This window comes from Papaver somniferum, chromosome 3, assembly GCF_003573695.1.
Source record: "Papaver somniferum cultivar HN1 chromosome 3, ASM357369v1, whole genome shotgun sequence".
NCBI classification, from domain to species: domain Eukaryota; kingdom Viridiplantae; phylum Streptophyta; class Magnoliopsida; order Ranunculales; family Papaveraceae; genus Papaver; species Papaver somniferum.
This window is the reverse complement of record NC_039360.1, coordinates 64,751,557-64,773,072: the sequence shown is the minus strand read 5'-3', so window position 1 is coordinate 64,773,072 and position 21,516 is coordinate 64,751,557. Positions and strand designations below refer to the sequence as shown.

Here is a 21,516-nt window from a genome sequence, read left to right as displayed (position 1 = left end):
ATTCAATGAACATACCATACTGACACTGAAAAGAAAAACTTGATCAAACAATTTGAAAGCGCCTTCTCAGACAAATGAGAAAGGCACTTGTTTGGGATAATCAAAACTAAGAAAGATGTAAACAGTATTGATAGCTATAAATTTCGTTTATTCAAACCACAAAGATAAGGTTACAAACACTTGAAAGATAAGATTACAGATTGTGACAACAAAATCAAAACACCCAAAATTTATTTTAAGGAATTTGCCTTTCAGCTGCTTCAGCAACAATGGGTAACCTAGGAACTTGCCCTAATAAGCAAGAACCTGAACCATAAATCAAAGAAACTAATAGAAATAGAAAAACAGTACTGTCTAAACTCTGAATCAAATCTAATCCAATACCTTCAGTTGGATTAAAACTTCTCTCTAAAAGATCAGGAAAAATTAACAATACATCAAGAACTATAGCTTGCATTGTATTAAACCTAACATATCTACTAAAATTAGGGTTTCTAACAACAATGAAGTAAAGAGTAAGAAATACTAAAAACCCATTGAAAGGAAAGCTTTTGAAAACCCTGATAGCTGGAAATAAGGGTTGTAGAAGCACTTGAATTGGAGTGAATTGAGTGATAACATATTTTCCATACTGAACACCATCAAAGAATGGGTAGAAGTAACAAATGGCAGAGATTAAACGATCTGGAAGATCTGCAGAGTCATCCCCGTTTGAATTATTAGCTGAAACTAAGAACTTTTTAGGTTTACTGATTTGAAGTGTGGGTTTTGCTGGAGAAATGAAGAATGATCGTTGTGATGAAAACAATGAAGATGGTAAATGACTTCTGTTAAAGCAAGTTTTTGGAGTAACTGAGCAGCTCAAGAGAGATGCCATGGCCATTATTTTCTGTTTTTTGGGCAACGGATTAGGGTTTCATCTATGGTCGAGTAAATGAAGCTCAAGAAGAGGTTACCTAACTTACCTTATCTTCTTCTACTGACTGATAACCGGGCACGGTTGTTTGTTTAACTAATCGGTCAACGAAGCATCCACGAGGGTAATCATCAGATTAGACCTTGGGGCATATAGGGTGTTTTGGTTATAGGGTGTTTTGACTGAGGAATAGCTATCTGGTTCTGGTTTATAGAAATAAAAAGAGCAATCCTCGTAGAAATCCTTAGATTTTAGTCAAACCTTATAAAAGGAGAAGGTATCAGTCAACCCATATTGACGGACTGGGTGAAATCGGTCAAACCTTGTTAGAAGTGATCTAGGATTAAATGACTGAAATATCCTTTAGTGATTAAATACCCTCGAATCAGAACCCGATTTCTCCTCGATAGTTGTATTATGTTTCTTTCTTCTTTATGATATCTTTTCATCTTCAGACAAAATATACGGATAGTTGTGAGAAGAAGATATACGGATTACGAAGGAGTAAACACCATTAAAAGGTTAGATAATCATTAAAAGCAAATTGATGGAATTTCTGTGCTTGTTTTTTTTTCCTCTGGTTTATTTTTTCTCCTATTTAGTTATTATATACAAGAAGTACTGAATCTCTTATACAATTTGTGCTTGTTTTTTTTGTGAACGGATGTTGCTTAGTTTATTTTGATCTAATTGTCATTAAACTTTGAATTACTATTGTATGTTATCTTTCGTATCATTTTTACTTTTGATTCATTATAGAATTTCTGATCTTTTTTCTTAATTACTCTTCTATGATATCAAACAAATGAAAATCAAATTGGGGTTAACTGATATCCACACATGTTGAAATTCTGAAGATTTTAGAATCCAACCCAATTTGACGAGCAATTGAATGATTTTACTTTTAACTTTTGTAGTCTGTAGCTCTTTGTAAGTTTTTGTTGCCCCCAGAAAGTGTCTTGGTTAGGTCTTCTTAGCCAAACTTGTTGTTTGGTATCGATTTGTTTGCAACAATGAGTTGACCCATATGAGCTTGTAGAAGGATGGGGTGCTGGAAAGTGATTAATTAGCATTGTAAAATAGATAGTAAATAATTTAGTGCACTTGTGACTTTTAATTATGGTGAATAGCAATATGTGAATTGTTAGTCTTAAATTTTGACTGCTAATTATGATATGTAGATTGCTGGTTCCTAAACTGTTATTTTCTTCTTTCGTAGTCACAACCTGTTAAGGCTTATGAGTGATGGATTATCAGCCTGGACTGTTGCAGCTACTGGTTGCGGTATTTCCTGGCATTTTTGGTATATTAATATATTTCGCATGTAAGTAGATGTGGATCAATTTCCCTTTTCTCATCTTTTTTAGTTTGTTTCTCTGTGTGTGCGCGCATATATGCCGATAATGGTTGTGCCTATAACAATATCAAATACTTATGACCAAACTAGAGTTTGCTACCTTTACATACTAAGATGTTAGCGTTGTACTCTCTTGGTATGAGATTTGGTAGAGATTGATGCATTTTGTTGTCCCGTGTATGTGCCTTGAGTGATGTCTTACACTAGCTTATCACATTTTGACCATTTTTCTTTGCTAAGTGGTGTTGATTGTTTTACTTTGCTTTGCGCGTCACTGACACTACCATAAAGTCATAGTGTGGTCGCAAGCTTGCAATCTCATACTCTTATAGCCATTAATTATCATAACTTAGAGAAAAACATAAGTTTTAGTTATAACAAAAACTAAGAATATCCCGCAAACACTTTAGATTAATTATCACTCCTTTTCACAATATTGTTAAATTATACCCGTTGTTATAAACCTAAAGTTTAAGATGCCCTTTGTCTCTAAGATTAGGATTTACATATCTTGGACTCCAAGTCTCCTATCTATATAAATAGAGGCTTAAACATTGTAATCTATACATACATCTAATGAAAATTCTCTCTCTTTCTCTCTCTATTTTGTGCCTTCGTTTAGATTTACAAGACGTTATCATGCACGTTGCTCCACCAATACGAGCAAAGAAGATTAATTACCATCCCTATCTAATTCTCTTAAATTGATTTTTTTTCTTTTTTTAATAATTATTAATGGGATTCTGATTAAGTTTCCATCCGATTTGTTGCAAGGTACAGTACAATCTCAAAGAAGTGATGATGATAACCATACTTTACGGCTGTATACACACCTCATTTCGGTTGGTGTTATTCGTGATCCGTGAACTCCAAGCACTAATTGGCTATGCAATAGTCATATGTTAATGGGCTTATATATTAGTTGGACTGCGCCAAACTTATTTCGCTTTTTGATCTTTATTTTCGTTATATATTTGCCGTTTTTGTTTTCATTGTTATATATTCACGGGATATGTTGAATATCCTTTCTTCTATAATTTTTTTTTCATAGAGAAAGAAAATGAAATCCATTGAGTTACAGTTTCTATATTCCTTTAATGAAACTGTAATTGGCAAAAATTTGGTGTTATTGTGGATCATATTACCTTTACGGTAATGAATCACATGCATGATTGAAAAACCTCCGGCCAATTATTATTGGTATTTTTGTCCACTGGACAATGATCATGTGATTCGTATTTGGTGTCTATTATCTTTTCACAAGATACCATCTGTCCACAAAGTGGATTTTCCCTATATGATGGCTAAAACGACAATTTTTATTATTATTTTGTCGATGAAATTTTGGCAAATTCTACACACCAATTGATATTAGTTTTTCCCATCTCTTTTCTTTAAGAGATGTATAAATTGGCATTTTAAGAACTTTTAGCCGGTTTTTGTTATTGATTTATATTCCTTCAATGAAATCTTCATCAACCAAAAAGTAGAAATTTCTCTACAAAGAATAACAATAATGGTTTCTTTATTTTTATCAAAAGAACCATTTAAACCAATTGGAATCGGATTTTTCTATATTGTTATTATGATTTAAACTAATTGCAAATACTAGTGAATAAAATTGTTGCATTCTTAAGGGATATTGACTATTGAGCAATTTTTCCTCATGGTGAAAATCTCCAAAACTTGAAACAGTTCCGCTTGTAGTTGGAATATGTAACGACACAAAAGATCAAAGGGTGCGCACCCGTCTTGTTCGCCTATATAATTATTCCTTGAGCGACTTGATTGACCTTACTATAAATTTCTTTTGCTCACAAATGTGTTCATAATTTTATTCTATTTTGTTATTTTTATTTTGAGAAATCGCATATTTTATATGCTTTTGTACCAATTAATTTTGGGTTCCACACATAATCCATGGTTGATATTAAACATGTATGTCTATTAACACTATATTTTTTTTAATGTCGAAAGACATATTTTATAACAAGTATATATCTCGATTTAATCGGATAATACTCTACGAAACTTGTTTTCGTATATTAGATGACAATTTCCGCCAAAATCAGGGGGAGACTATATGCTATTAGAGGTTGGCATTAATTAACTTAAAGGTTATATCATGTCTCTCCTATCATGATCAAATTGAAAAAGGCTGCCATTAAATAGGCGTGAAAATATCTCATTTAGCTTTCCAATAAGCTTATGTTGTTTGAAAAGGAAAATCCAATCACATCTAGCAAGCATGTAACATTTTTATATAAGCTACAAATACGCTCCAACAGAGTCTATGATAATACGATTCACGTTCTCAAAATTCATATCTCCTCATTTGAATAATAGGAGATTATAATGCTAGTGAGCATTGGTACCCGTAAATTTTCGATTTTTTCAAAGCATGCATACATTTGGGAATTATGTGGGATGTAGTAAGCTATAAATTGTCGAATATTCGTTTATATTAGCTTTTGAAATAATAAATGATGGTGGTTATGAACCCCGACCTCTGCAGAGGGATATCGACATATGTGATTGGTTGGCATGTAATCCATATTAGATTGGATTATTATAATTTCTCGATTAACGCAATTTTGGATCCAAGACTAACACCTTAAAATTTCCAAGCCTGTTACTTACAGGTTGGTGTAGTCGTAATGCGTTATACGAGAAATACATTCGTTGTGAAAACGATTTGAGGGTTTTCTTTTTGATCAGACCCTAGGATTGGTTCAACAATTGTTCTTCTTATAAGACACATTTAGCGTGGTATTCCTTGAAGGACTCGTATGTGGTCGGAGAACATATTCAAATCTGTAATCCTTGTAGGATTCAAATTATATTCTGGTAGCCACTGGACTTGATTATGTCAAGTTAACAATCCTTCATGTGTTTTTAGAAATTTGGTATAAAATCAAAAATCCGGATTAATTAGTCGATCCTATCAACTTTTTGAGTCTCTTGAGGAGTCCTTAAAAACAAAAAAATCCACGCTTTAGCAGCATGAATTTTATATTTTTTTCTTTCTCAAAACTGCAGTTAGAATTATGCTAGCTTAAACTCGTCTTTAAAATAGACTAGAGTTATTATTTTGATGCTTTTCTTTTGTAAAACTCATATAGTTGGGTTAGCATCCATATTTACGTCAAAAGTTGTACTATTTTCCCTTTATTTCAGGTTTTATCCCATGTGGTTTTCCTGACAAGGTTTTAACGAAGCAATATCTCTGACGTTTAAATTTCTCTTAATGTTGATATTTGTGCTTTTTTTTTTCCTTCGTCCATATTTTTTTCCCATTGGGTTTTAATGGTAAGGTTTTAGTGAGACAAATCAATTCAACATGGTGGTCATCCAAGAGGGAGTTGTATCAATTGTGATTATTTGGTGGATTCCCACTATTAAATAGGTCATTTTGTTAGACCAAATCAACATAACAATCTCCTAGAAATTTGGATGTTTATCTAAACCACATAAGGTATGCACACAAATACCGTTTTGTTCACTTACAGTAATGTATCTACATCTTGGCTCTTTTTTCGAAGAAACTCCATCAACGACTTCATCAAATCATCACGAGAAGTTAGCATTAAACCATCACACAAATTATCAATGTTGAAGAAGAACGTAGACTCTGCAAAAGTATTAACCGAAGACAATACTGCTTGTGCAACATAAAAGAAGACTTAAACAACCAATAGACATCTTCATGGAAGCACAAATGATCTTTTGCATTCAATAAAATTGTTCAGCGAAATTGGGATGTCTCGACTCAAAGATTTGCAAGCCAAGAATTTACTTAAGTAGACATCATGGGGAGCACCATCATACAAGGTGCATTCTACTAGACTTTTCATGTTGTACTCTTTTTCCTATGTCGAGGTTTTGTTCCACTGGGTTTTTCCTTGTCAAGGTTTTAACGAGGCAACATTTGTGTGTCCAACACTGTTTCAAGTCTTTACGTGTATATGCAATTTCAGGTTTTTCTCTTTTGAGTTTTCCTGGTATATTTGTAATGACTTAGCCACAGTGGTCATCAGGGGGAGTGTTATAAACCTAAAGTTTAAGATGCCCTTTGTGTCTAAGATTAGGGTTTACATATCTTGGACTCCAAGTATCCTATCTATATAAATAGAGGCTTAAACATTGTAATCTATACATACATCTAATGGACATTCTCTCTCTTTCTCTCTCTATTTTGTACCTTCGTTTAGATTTACAAGACCCCTTATGAAATGTTATTTAGTTAGGTATATTTCGCACTAGGTAATGTTAAATTAGTTAGGTAGGTATTCTAGGAACTAATGTTAAATTAGTTAAGTACAGTGGATCGGTACTACAAATATGCACGATAAAAACATTGATCAAGCCTAGGCTTGAATGGTTTATGCATTTTATTTTTTTTCTACTCTCTGATTTATCCCGTGCCACTGTAATTGTGGTCAGACTATAATCCTACAGATTAGCCTTGTCAAAGTACTTCTGATAAGAGAGCAAAAAGAGCAAAGCTCAAGGAAATTTGTTATTCCTTGAAAAGGTACGCTCACAGTCGGAATCATTTGAAAATCAAACAAACTTATACGACTATCTGAATTTCCCATTTTAAGTTATACAACCGTCTGAATCAGGTATCAATTGTAACTTGTATTATCATCAGAACATCATAACCAATTATTTAATGCGACCATCTTAGTGTTGTACCCAATTTATTTTATACAACATTCTTAGCTTCGTGCCCAGTTTATTTTATACGGCATTCTTAGTTTCGTAGCCGATTAATTTTATACGACTTTCTTTGTTATTTACCCAATTTATTTTATACGACCATCTGAAGACCAACTGAGCGATCTTTCAGTGAAAATCACGTAATTATCTAGGCGGTTGTCCAGTTCTACAAGCTTTACCAGCAACCGAGCGTATATATTCAGGAAACACTTAAGAATACCATATCATATTATTCAGTTACACATCAAGAGAAAATTGTATTTGGTTTGCGACAACTACAAGGAGCGAAATTTATTCTGCCATTGAATGACTTAAATAAGGGAGAAGATATATTACATATCATTGGTAAAATATGGTTATAACAAATTCAACAGTTTCTCTTTTGTGCAAAGCCAATCTTGATGATCTAAGTTTGCCTTGGCCTTTTTAATTGTATGGTCACATTGTTCTGCACTTGCAAAACTAGGAAACTTGACATCACTTGGTTTCCAGCTCAAAACCTGCAATGGGAATTACAATCCCGTCATCTGTTTGTATGCTTGATATGTTTTTGCTCGTGGGCGTACTGGACATGGTACTGCTGCCAGCATCCGTCCGGGGTAACTGTTGGGATATTTCAAGTTCCACACTTGTATCATTAAAAATCCCTGTGAATAAAGATCAAATAAACAAAGTATATGAATTAATTTTTATTGCGAGTAATGTTTATGGTTAACAAAATTCAGGTAAACACAATCAAGCTAAACTACAATCAACAACACAGTGGGCTGCAAAATGCAGAGATTCATTTTAATTAAACCAAATTAACTGTCCGGCCGACCACAGAAAACTGAAATTACTAAAAGAAACTAACAGTCTTTCCGAAATTGGATTGATGACATTTCAAATTTAATTGAGACCACTTGACATAATCGAATGTAAACGGTGTTACGGTTCAGTTTGTATAAAGCCTACTCAGAATATAACAATTCATAAAACCCCTTTTCAATAAAATTCCAAAACACCCTGTAGCAAAATTATCTCAAATTTTCACAGAACTGAACCAATAAAATTCTTCTCTTCATTCATAAATGACTTGAAATCAATAAAATGAAACATAAAAACAGATGTTATACTAGGAATGCAAACCCAAATGAAATAGAACCCCTAAAACTTAGAAAAACCCTAAAATTTACCTAATTAACAGAGTCAGAATCTCATGTTTTACAAATCTGCACTATCTATTAATCATGCATGTCCCGTTATAGTTTATTAAAAAAGTGAACCAGTTTAATTTATCAATATGAAACACTTACCTGATGATAATGTGACGAATTATCGAAGTGAACAGTGCAACACCATTAGGTGGATAGGTTTGGGAGAGAAAATGAAATCAAATGAACTAATCACTGAATACTGGCGGATAAGATCAAGGAAGAAAAAAAGAAGAGAAGATAATGGAAGAGAAATAAAAAAAGCCCTAATTAAACTAATTTGCAGACGAAATTAAAACAAATACTAATAAAAGAAACCCTAATTAAACCCAAAAAATGAAATCAGTTTACTGTTTAGTTCATTTTGGTATCGGATTTGAGAATCCCTAATTTGCAGACTATCGGAAGAGGAAGAATTTAACTATGGTTAACTAACTTTGCTTGAGGGGTATACTTGGAAAAATAAATTCAAAACTTAACAAATGGAAACGGACAGAATCGCTCGTCCTTTTATATAGGTTGAATCAAAAGTTGGCTGAGTCGGTTGGAAAACCCAAACATTACTTCGAGAGCAAGATAACCTTTCGAGAGCAAGATAGTTTTGCTCTCAAAATGTTAACCTTTTAAGAGCAAGATAGTTTTGCTTACAGGGTGTTTCTGGAATAACTGTTAAACCTGTTTTAGAAGTAATTATGTTAACCTTATAAGAGCAAGATATTTTTACTTCTGACTTTTGAGAATGACCTTTACCTCTGATATCAAAATGCGCTAGCAATTTTGGAATTTGTATCATATTATGTAAGGAGTTTGTTTTTCTTTTTAATACGAAAGATGAATTGCATTCAGTATACATTCTTTTGTCCTCTTGAATACAAGCATTGATCCAAAAAAGATTTTTGTTCTCCCATTCTTCATCATGAATCATGATGGAATCATGGTGGAGATTTACTATGTGTTTAGCGAAAGAGTCTGCTACATGATTAACAACTCTATTTGTATATGTAAATTTGCAGTTTTCAACTTTAGAAAGCAAATTCAAAATGTCAACTATTAAATTTCTAGTTTTTGCAATGAAGTTGCAAGGGTAAACAAAGAAATTTATTGCTTGTTTTGCTGGTCCTTGGTGGATAAGGAGTACATTATGAGTTTATTTCATCATCAGAAGTTTTGACAAGTTGGAAGATCGTGTATGTTGATTCTTTTTCATCTTAGGATTAATCCTTAAGTTGTTTTATTTTCTTGTTTTGCTTAAGGTGGTACAAGCCTCTCATACCCTCGTTTTTTTGTGTTTTTTCCCTCCTTTTTATCAATAAAGTTTCCTTATATTTGTTGATAAAAAAAATTACATTAGATTCCTAGTTGTACACTTTATAACATTCAAATTTCAAACCGAAGCATATATCACATACTTATAATCCCCTTCTAGATGCAAGTTCTAAAGGCCTCTACTTTCGGCCCACACCACGTCCTCCAATAAGGCTTTCGCTTCCGCTTGTACCCACAAAATTGCAAATGATTAGACCTATTCCCACGAACTTATTTGCAAATATCCAAGAAGCATCAAAGTTAACTTCAAATAAGGGTTGATCATCTCCATCCAAGGTTAAATCTATCACGACAGATGGAGAGATTCGTGCATTATTATCAAGCAAATTTCTTCAGTTATAATACCCTTCCTTGATGAGTTGTAGCACTTTATAGTACTCAAGCGAAATTCGTAAAACTTTGTATTTATGAGGAATTTCAAACTATATACATTGTCGTTTTTTTGAAGATATAAGCTAAATTCAGAAAATCCATTGATTGAATACCTTTTAATTTGCAAATTTGGAATATCTTGTTTCCAAACACGACTTGGTCTTGAATACCATAAGTAGTGGAGCTTTGTATTCTTACAAACTCATCCCGAAATACATCAGCATTGTGTGGTTTTTAATTCATTAGTAACAAGTAATATGATTCAATTTTGACAAAAGCACAATTAACTTGTTCAAATACTTCTTTGAGATCAAAAAACTCTAGTAGTGCCGCTGGTGGGTAACTAAGATTATGATTTAATTTTCAGTGTTTATTACTTGTTATTTGAACTAAGGCATAGCTATCTTTTATATAATTTTTTGCTTATTCTTTGGCCGTTCTCTTTCGATATATAAACACTCAAGACTTTGAGGATCTGATTAGACATATTCTAGTGATTCAGAATTTGTTGATATAACTACTGATTTGCCAATATTAACAAACTTTATGCGATAAATCAGATAATGGAATCAAGTGCAGGTTACTACTTTCGAAGATTAAGAAGATTGGAGACTTTGATATTTTGACCTTGGTGTGATTATTCGCTTGATTTGATAGTTTGTGACAAACAAGTTATTTATTTCAATAAATGTAAGACTTATTAGATTGACGAGTTATTTGTGATATAATCAAGTGGATTACTTTTGTAATCGTAAATCTTGATTGATCTTATCAAGGATTTTCGGATTTGACATATATGTATATATGGTATCTTGGATATAAACGAAAACCTTAACTTTGAACTTAATCATTAAATATTTTGGTATTATGCTTTCTAGTGAGTGGTTAGCAAACAATTTGGATTCTTATTATATGTAGTTGCAGGAAATCCTACACTACACCCCTCATATGATTTCATTATTACTCAACTCATTTTTAGGTTTACACTGTTAATTTTATTGATCAATCTTTGAATGTTCTTACAAGAAAAGATAAAGGAATCAAGAATGACCTCTGCTCTAGACTTTTTCTCTCCTATTTACTTGTTTCTTACTCAAAAAGACCTCTCTCCTTTCTTTACAACTTGAACGACTATTTATAGGGAAATACATAGTGGATGACAGCTAATCTGTCCTTTATTTTCGGGTATGGTTTGCGACATTCTCGCAACCTTACAAATGTTAATTTCGCAAGCTTTCTAATTTTCGCAGAACTATCACATCTTTCTCGTGATTCTAGCTGACGTCGTTTGTCGTATTATTTCTGAAATTGTTCTGCGACGCTGTTGTGTTGTGTAGTTGATAATTTCGCTGAGAAATTATCGTTGCGATATTCTGATCCTACATCTTTCATCTTATCATATCTTCTCTGCAAAGTAGAGAATGATGTGAGAAATGCCGCAGCTGTTCATCTCTTCATATTCTGCATTTATCACACATATTCTTTCTTCCATCTGTTTCTTGACACGTCTTCTGTAACCGTTGCTTTTCAACCGCTCACGTCTTTTCATCTTAATGATGTTTATTTCTTCGAGTAAAAAAAATATCCTTTATATACTCTTCTTTCCACTTTATTTTTACTTTCTCTTCTCTTTTTATTCTCTCATCTCTGCAACTCTATTATTCTTCTGCAAGTTCTGCTACTGTAATTTTTCCCCCTTCAATCTTCTTACTTTTTATTCATTCCCATACTCTATATTCAAATATGGCACCAAGTGGTCATAGACATGAGAAGAATTTAAAAGATGTCCAAAAAGATCTTGCTGATAAAGGTTTCACACTCTCTACCATTCCTGGTGAAAATGCCAAATCAATTCTTTCTGTCAAACTTTTCTCTGATCAGTACTGTGGTGATCAATCAATCATAATTTCGCTAGGTCAGATTCTCGCAGGTCTCCCTATTCCTCTTCATGACCCAGATCTTCCTTTATTCTATGAAATTCTCGCTCACCCAGGATTTTCGCGAGCTATCTTCCAACTAAGTGGGGACTGCATCCGTTTGATGCTAGAGTTCGTTAACCGTGGTGCTGGTAAAGGATCTCTGTACTCCAAAGAACTTAGGGATCCTGAATTCGCAGACCTAGAGATAATTGCTGAGAAATACACAGTAGCGAGTTTCTTTGAGAACTATAAACTTATCTCCATGAAGAAAGAGAATACTCGCTGGGTATTCGCTCAAAAAGGAAAGATAACATTGATGAAGCTAAATTTCTCATGTAAGATATTGACTGGCACTCTGGTAAAAGCACAACTCCTCGCCAATCCAAAGATGATAAATGGTGTGTTTTTACTTTAATGCTAAAAGTACCTTACATTGCTGGGTCAAATGTTCTTCCTGCAAATCTCGCTGCTTATCAACCTTGGGTTTTCTCTTAGCCCGAGAAGGAGAAAGAGGTATGTTTCTTCCCGTCTAGCTCACTTTATATTTCTTTATTTGTCTTTATTATTTTGTTCGCTAACTCTTGCGACATTCTTATGATTTTAAACTGTATATTGTTGCTTCCATTTCTTATTTCTATCTATGTGTGAAGATTATTGTTGAAATAGAAGATCCTGCTGATGTTGCGAAGACTGGTGATAAAGGTAAAGGTGCTCTTCGCAGAGAAAAATCAACTGCTCCTCCTTCAAATAAAAGGAAAGTACGTTCTTCTTATCCTTCAAATATTCCTCCTCATGAAAATTCCGAAAGTGACAAGGATGATGAGGACAATGATGATATTGCCACAAGTGAAGATTTTCCCCCTGAATCTTCTATGGCTAAGCTCTCTGGCCTATTTTCTGATTCTATGCAAGGAATGGGAGATAGTCAATTCGCCAACACCTACAAGGCTCTCGCTACACTTTGCGATGTCCCTTTGCTGGATGGTGATAGTTCTCTTCATGGAGTTTCTAGATCAGTGACTCCCGACTTCTTGCATTCCCTCAATAGTCTGGTATATTTTTATCCTTTTATTTCTTCATTGTCATAACTCAAAATTTCTTTTTATATTAATATTTTTTATATTTACTCGTAGGCTGGAAAAGCTTCTTTCGCTGTTGCCTCGGATTTAGAGAGGAGACGCGAAAATCTTGAAAAGAAGAATCTTCAATTTCGCACAAAGAATGAAGAATTGAAGATGAAGTTAAAGATCTTCACGAGAAAAATAGACAACTAGAAATTGATTCTTCTTCGTATAAGAACAAAATCTTTAGTCTTCAGCAAGCTAATAATCAGCTTTACGGTATGTTACTTTTCTCTTTTCCCTTCATTCATTCATCATGTTGTTTTATCTTATTTAAATGATCCTTTTTGCATACATTTATGGTCTTTCTGATGAAGCTACCCTTCTTCGTTCATTTCCTAATGCCTTGGATAATGATACCCTTCTTGAGCGTCTTAACAATTCCTTAAATAGTTACTCAAATGATAGAATTTCATTTCTTTCTCTAAATGAGCTTAGATCTAAATTTAGCCTCTTAGAAATTGACCATAGATCTAGTTTAGGCTTGGCCAACCGGTTTAAGCGTCTCTTTCTTGATTCTAAAGAGAAAACCAATTAGTTAAGAACTAAAATTAGCGGTCCCATAGATGACAAGGATCGCATCTCTGTTCAAGGTGCTAAGGCTTTGGCGAAATTCCAAGAGACTCTTCTTGAAGTTCAACTTGAACGAGATGAAGCTAGCCATAAGAACATCGAACTCTGCGAAAGGGAAAATAAAATTCGTTCTCGTCTTCTTATAAGTAATGAGGATGAATTTGTTTGGGCTGCGAAAATCTTAGATGATGCCAGAAAAGATTTAGGTGTAAATGTTAGTCTCCAAGTTGAGCATACAACCTTGATTAGAGATATGATTTCTGACAGAGAAGGTTACTAACTGCTCTTCTTTACTAATCTTTTGCTTCTTATGAATTTTCATCGAGTTAATAATTGATTGTCTTTTGCTCGCAGATTCTGAAATTAGATATCGTGAAAAGATTGAGGAACTCGAAGCTGAAAGGAGGAACTCGCAAAGAATATTTCTTCTCGCAACGACATGTATTCAAGATTAAAGAATCAAATCAAGATCACTGTTGCGAATTTTAAGAATGATGCTATGCATTTTCGAAATCAAACTATCCAAATGGTTTGTGACGATCATAATATCCCACATTCTGATTATCCTTGTCTCTTGGAAGAAATCCCACAGAATACTCCCAGTTTGATTATCTCTGATAGCGAAGCTAATGATGAAGAATCTGATGGTGATGAAGGTTCTGATGGTGATGAAAATTCTGATGCAGACGAAGAAGGGAACAAGTCTGATGAAGATAATGAAGGATCAACTAAGAAGTAGTCTTTATTTCTTTCTTTGATTCTCTGTAATACTTGTACATTTATTCCTTCTTTCTGTATATATTTGTGTTTCTTTCATTTTGACCTGCATTCATTAAAAAAATTCTTCCTTGCAATAGAGTTAATCAATATAATCATTAATTTTTGAATCTTTCAGTAAATCTATCATATGGAGACAAATAACATTTTCTAATTTCATTCATTCCCATACTTGCCTCTGTTATTTGTATCCAAATGAGAGATTTTATAAATTTTTCTTATTTTATGCCTCAATTTCGCAGTTAATTATGTATAATTTCGCTATCTTATGTGAAGTGAATTTTGATTATTTTCAAAATTTCATTCCTGTGTGGTCTTATTTTGCCTTCCTAATTAAAGGTCTTATTATGCCACCTCTTGTCATTGCGACAAAATCGCAGGACGTCCTTGCACTTTCATGCAAAAACCCATTGATCTTGCCTTAACTTTTTCTTTTGTATTGTGGCCTCTTCAGGAATATTGCGACAATATGACAGGCCTAAATATTCTTGCGAAAATAAATCCCCATGACATTGTCGTCTTGCGACGAAATCGCAGGACGTCTTCACACTGTTATGCGAAAACCCATTGATCTCGTCTTATCTTTTTCTTTTGTATTATTGCCTCTTCAGGATTGTTGCACAAATATGACAAGCCTTAATACTCTTGCGAATAAAAAGCCTCATGACATTTGCGTCTTAAGAAACTTATCAGCTCCCTAATGGAGGGTGCCTCCCTTATCTCCCCCTGGCTGCCCTTTCAAGGAGGCGTACTTCTACCATACAAGGTTAGCTCCTCCAATCCAGTCTTAACAACAACCAGTTGTTTTCGCAGCCTCTTACCCCTTTTACCTATAGGGCTTATGGTTACGAGACTGCACCCTAAGTGGGGTTTTCTTCAGGCCGAGTGCAGTATAAGCCAAGACTTGTAAAGAATGGAAAAGTACGCTTCAAATGTCCCTGGCACTCTTGACTCAACCGTGTACCTCGGCGCCTTGATCAGATCTGCACTCCTTGGGAGAGTCCTTATTACCTTAGTCTCCCAACCTAAGTCATATGCTTAAGCTGAGAATCCAAGGTGCCTCTCCCGGATGGGCTTTATTGACCCCAAATCTCCATGACTCAGGTTCCGGTGGCGGTGTATCCTTTCCCTGAGCCATGCAACAGGTACCCCCTTATATGACGTACTTTAGGTCTTACATTTTCCTCTTGAGAAATTGTATTTGCGAACTAGGGTGCACGCCATAAAGGTTCGCCTCTTTCTCTTTAGTCATTTTTCTCTGATTATCTTCTGTAAAATTTATTATCTCTGCGAGAGTCTCGTATATCATCATATTGTATTTGCATTTCGCAATCTCAATTTTGTCATTCAATAAAATGTATTCTTGAGAATTTTACTTATTGCGAGAGTGTCGCAACAACTTAATCATTCATATATTTCCTGTTTTTATTACCTTTGCCATCCTCTGCTTCTTTATTACTTTCTACTACTGCTTCCTTGGTAGTGGTATGTTCATAATTTTATTCTGAGCTAGCATTAGCTTCGCAACACCTCTTCTTCTTTTCTTTCGATTGCATCCACCATCAACCTCTCACTTCTCTGTGTATCTTTGATTTTGTGCCGCCAATTTTTCTTCTTGTTTGCTCTTCCTTCGCAAGATTCTATCTCAGTTTCGTAACACTTCTTTCCTTCAACCCAATCTCCCTTTATGACTCCTACACCACTGGGGTGAGGGAATTTGATGCACTGGTGGAAAGTTGAAGCTACACCTAGAATCCCATGTATCCAAGGTCGACCAATTAATCCAAAGCCGAAAGAATATGAGGTGTAGCTTCAACTTTTATAAGTATGATAAAATAAGATGTTCACAGAGCTTCCAGTATCGATTAGAATTCTATTAATTGCCCATGAATCTTCAGCTTCATCATCCTCATATTCTTTCGGCTTTGGATTAATTTCTAATTTTACTACCAACGGATTATCATGCACCTCTTCACCTTCGGGAATCTCTTCTGCGGTAAAAGAAATAATATGTTTCTGCCATTCCTCTATTGGCGAGATTTTCGCAATATTCATAATTTCTCTTCCATCGTTATCTCTTGCGAACACTCTACTCAAAACATTACCATGAAAATCTTCAATTGTCTTATATGAATGTACGATAGAGTGACAGAATTTATTTTTTGCTTTTGCACCAACTTCTATGAAGAATGTTTCCTTCTTTTTCATCGTGTTCACTTTGTGATGCTCTGGTGGTGGTGGCAATGGTTGAGATTGTGGGTGCCCTACCAAAAAGTGGTTTAGTTTTCCTTGTTCTATCATTCTCAAAATAATTATTTTTACATTTCTGCAATCATTTGTTGTATGCCCATGAAAATGATGATAAGAACAAAACTCATGGCTTCTATGGTTTAGAGGTGGTCCCGTTCCCATGTTCCATGGTGTTGGTATATTCTCCATCAAAATTATAGCTTCCCATATTTTCTCCACACTTGCATTTAGAGGTGGCATCTTGATTTCTTCCCATACTACCTTGTGACCTCCTTGTCCTCTATTATAGTTTTGTCTTTGACCTCCATAAGTTTCTTGTGGTTGATCGAGTCTTTGAATCTTGTTATTTCCACCACGATTGTAAAAGTTTCTTTCTCTTTCATACTCCTCTTGATCTCGGCTTCCCATAGCCACTAGTTTCTGTTGACTGTTACCCGTCACCTTCTCTTGTTGTACTTGTGAAGTATTCGCTACTGTATTTATTATCTTGGGTAATAAGCTTGCATTCGCTGTTTGTGAGTTGGTGTTCGCAACTGGATATGATTCCATTTCATTTTGCCTTTCCTTTAGAGCAATGTATTCTTCTTGAAGTTCTCGCAATTCAGTCATTGTGATCGTATTCTTGACTCTGAAAATTTGGACATACAATAGGTTTGTTGCAAACATAGCATTGATAAATGATAATATAAGATATCTCTCATCTACACGGCCAGCCATTTCGCTACACATAATTCTCCATCTTTTAGTCAGGTGTTTCAAACTTTCGCCAATCCTTTGTTTTAATCCAAACACATCTTCTATACCAGGTCGCGAAGAATTGTTACTTATATATGCCCCTAGGAATGTAGTCTGCAAATGATTGAAGGATGTTATTGTATTCTTCGGTAGACCTTCAAACCATTTTAACGCCTCTCCTGTTAAGCTGGATGCGAAATATTTGCACAATACGGCATCATGATTTTCCCATTGTAACATGCACCTCACATAGGCTTTAATGTGTTGAATTGCACAAGTTGTTCCATCAAAAATGCTGGTTAATGCGGGAAAATTGCATTTCGGTGGTATTCCTCCTAATTGTACTTCCCTTGTAAATGGAGTTTTCGCAGCTTCTTCTATTGCTTCATCCAATTGTCTTCTGCCTACTTCTCCTCTATTATTTAGCATTCCTCTCATTTCTTCTAATTCTTTCAAGATTTGTTTATTTACACCTGAATTTTGATCCATTGGTATTTTTAATTTCGCCTCTCTTCTTCTGCGTTCATGTCTTTCTTCTCTCGCGAAATTTTGCATTTCTTCTTCATTATCTTCATCTCGTCTTCTTCTGCGAGTTTCTTCTTCACCCCTATCTTGAATTCGCAAATGATTATGTCTCTCATTTTCCCCTTCATGATTTTGTTCATTTTTTATCAATTCCATTCGCTGTCTTTCAGCCATCCTCTGTACTCTATCATACTCTTTATTGAGATTACCGTTATTCCGGTTTTGTGTACGTCTTCTTTCTCGATTGTCGTGATTGTTCTGGAGAATTGTCTCCTGAAGCTCTTGTTCTTCCATTTCCGCTCTCAATCTTTCACGTTCGCAGATTAAACGTGCTTGTTCAGCATAATGTCTTTCAATTTCTTCTTCAATCGTTTGTTGATTTATTTGAGTTTCTCTTTCATGTAAAATTCTTCTTCCTTCTTCTCGATTTCCTTCGCCATCTTGGTCATTTCTTCCCTGACGTTGTCCATTCTCTTGATTTCTACCATTTTTCCCATCATCAAAAGTTTCATTTTGTGGAACGTAACGATCATCATCTCTTTCTCTATTTTCGCGATATCCTTCATTAGGATTTGATATTTATTCTTGAATATTGTTTCCAGCATTGATTGTGGGTGAGTTTCGCCTCATTTCTCTTCTAGTCGATCTTGAATATGATTTTGTAATACTTCTCGATCTTCTATTCTGTAGTCTTATATTCTCCATCCTTAATTCGTGATTTTGCCTTGTTAGATTTGCACGTTCTTCTGCCTCAGCTCTTCTTTCTTCATGTATTCTTCGTCTCAACGTTTCTAACGATCCAATTTCCTCATCTCCATCAATTATTCCTTCATCTGCTTCTTGATTTCTCTCTACCTGTCTATGGTTTCTGTTTTGTTGCTCTTCTTCTACTTCTTCTGCCGAATTTGATTGCCAAGTGTGTATACTCACCCTATCATAATCTGTATTCCTCCCTTGTACTAGTGTTTGTTGAATTGGTGGTTGAATTTGATTTTCTCTATTACTTCTCATTCTAGTAGATTCTCCCATTTCACTTCTTTCTCTCCCAGCAATTCTCTTGCTTCTTCTAACAGTAGTCGGTTGTTCGGATGTATTTCTTCTTCTAGCCATTTCTTCAATGTTAACAATATTGCAAGAAATTATGGAAAATTCTTAATCAATCATTCTAAATCTTCACAAATCTCAATATTAATTTTCAGCTTTTTCTAGAATAATCTTCAATACCTCCCTGTTTCTAGCGCCATTATGTAGTTGCAGGAAATCCTACACTACACCCCTCATATGATTTCATTATTACGCAACTCATTTTTAGGTTTACACTCTTAATTTTATTGATCAATCTTTGAATGTTCTTACAAGAAAATATAAAGGAATCAAGAATGACCTCTGCTCTAGACTTTCTCTCTCCTATTTACTTGTTTCTTACTCAAAAAGATCTCTCTCCTTTCTTTACAACTTGAACGACTATTTATAGGGAAATACATAGTGGATGACAGCTAATCTGTCCTTTATTTTTGGGTATGGTCTGCGACATTCTCGCAACCTTACAAATGTTAATTTCGCAAGCCTTCTAATTTTCGCAGAACTACCACATCTTTCTCGTGATTCTAGCTGACGTCGTTTATCGTATCATTTCTGAAATTGTTCTGCGACGCTGTTGTGTTGTGTAGTTGATAATTTCGTTGAGACATTATCGTTGCGAGATTCTGATCCTACATTATATGTAAGACGTCCTAAAGGAATTAGGTTGCAGAAGTCTTGACAACAAAGAAGAAACTCTTGATAGAGGACTCAGTTGAGAGATTCACATGTGTTGACCAGATTAATTGTACGTAAGCACAGGGACACCTAGGAACTGAGTAGATGGGGGTAGTTTTGTTCGGTCTCAACTACACGAGGTTGTGGGTAGATGCTGATCTTGTAAAGTTAAAAGTGAGCAATGCTCGGTCAAACTCGCAAGCGTTGCTATCTCAAGCTTGTTTGTCAAGTTTAGTTTCCAAAACTATAAGTCTTGATTTCTAGTCTACTTATAGCTAAATCTCGGATTAGGATAGAAAGTGTAGTTGAGATTTAAACTTCACGGCGTTCATCGATTGAAGACGAATAACTACTAAGGGGAACTTGTGGAATTTCATCAACAAAACGTATGTGGATACTTGAACTCATCTATCACTCAGAATTTTATCTACTCTATCGCCTATTTGAGACAAAAGTCGTATAGCTATATAGACTTCGATTATACACATTTGATATTTCGAGATGAGTTTAACTCGCTTACATATTTCTCGAAATTTGTGTTGGTAAGCTTTCGCTTTAACCACGTTCATCTTATATTCTTGACGAAAGTCAAAAGATGATCATGTGAAAATCGCCTTGTAACATCTTACATGATTTGTGTGAGACAGTCATTTGATGTAGACTCGTAATGTTTCATATTGATCATTCGATCACTTGAGAATTGCTTTGAAGCTAATAGTTTGTGTGAGACAGCTATTGTCGTCTTCTATGAATGTTTTAATGATTGAAATGGGAGTTTAGAACACTTGACCATAATTAGATTATGAGAACAGTATGCGTACTTGCATATGTGTTGATCATCCAAGACCGGAATGTAGTATGCATACTCGTATGCGTACTGGCAAGGTCAGGTAAAGTCCGGGAGCTAGAGTATACGTACCTGTACGCGTACTGCCGAAGTCAATTGAAGTCGGGGTACTATAGTATGCGTACCTGTACGCGTGCTGGATTCAACTGAAACTTGGAAGTGTACGACAGTATGCGTACCCTTTGCATACGGGCGAACACAGTCCAAGTCCGGCTATTTAGGTATGCGTACCCGTTTGCATACTTGAGTATGTTATGTTCTAAAATCGGTTTGTTCATGAACTAATACATTTATATAATAAGGAATGCAATCTTTTGCAAACCGTGGTTATAATGTTCATGAATTGATTCGAGTGAATCAAAATCGATTTTGCTTTAATTGTGTCTTGCATACTTCTATGAGAATATAAACAATTGAACAACTCTAGAACTAGTTTCGTTTGAGTCATTTGAACTAGTTATGGTTAAGATGAATATGGATAATATCAAAGTGTTCATATGTCTAACTTCGGTTAATTATTGTTGAGCCAACAAAGGTGTACACGTTTAGGTACGGTTACTCATATCCAAATGAAGTCACTTTTCATTTGTGTATAACAAGCTAAGTTCGATCTAACGGTTGAAAGATATTTGTTAGAGAATAGCTCGGTCGACCTCGCATGCGTTGCTATCTCAAGCATGTTTGTCAATGTTAGTGTTCAAAACTATGAGTCTTGATTTCTAGCCTACATAGCTAAGTCTCGGACTAGGATAGAAAAGTGCAGTTGAGCTCAAGGACTTCATGGCGATTCATCATACAACGACGAAGATCTATACAAGGAACCGTGGAACTTCATCAACAAAAAGGTATGTGGAGACTTGAACTTATCTATCACTCAATAGTCTATCTATTCTATCTCCTACTTCTTATGAGACAAAATTCGTATGCTATATAGACTAGATCATACACATTTGACATTTCGAGCTGAGCATTCATTGTATATCTTTTATCTCGAAATCGTGCATTGGTAAAGGTTTCGCTTTGATCAAGTTTATCTTCACCTAGTGACGAAAGTCATGAAAAGTTCCAATCACTTTGAGAATTGCTCTGACGTGAATCGGTCTGTGAATAATGGCTACATAGCGT

The 21,516-nt window shown here is 34.8% G+C and overlaps 1 protein-coding gene and 1 long non-coding RNA gene across 2 annotated transcripts; one reads left to right on the top strand and one right to left on the bottom strand.

Annotated features, from left to right (window-relative positions):
- Nucleotides 1-127: 127 nt before the first annotated feature.
- Nucleotides 128-1,067, bottom strand: LOC113356343 (protein TIC 20-v, chloroplastic-like). The gene has a single exon (XM_026599451.1). The coding sequence runs from the start codon at nt 881-883 to the stop codon at nt 236-238; it is 648 nt and encodes a 215-aa protein (XP_026455236.1). The 5' UTR covers nt 884-1,067; the 3' UTR covers nt 128-235.
- A 223-nt stretch (nt 1,068-1,290) lies between these two features.
- LOC113361319 lies at nt 1,291-3,386 on the top strand. The gene is made up of 3 exons (XR_003365068.1): nt 1,291-1,437; nt 2,136-2,240; nt 3,054-3,386. It is a non-coding gene; the product is annotated as an uncharacterized LOC113361319 (long non-coding RNA).
- Nucleotides 3,387-21,516: the final 18,130 nt, after the last annotated feature.

Coding starts and splice junctions, on each gene's coding strand:
- LOC113356343 (XM_026599451.1), bottom strand. CDS start 883: ATGGCCATGGCATCTCTCTTGAGCTGCTCAGTTACTCCAAAAACTTGC.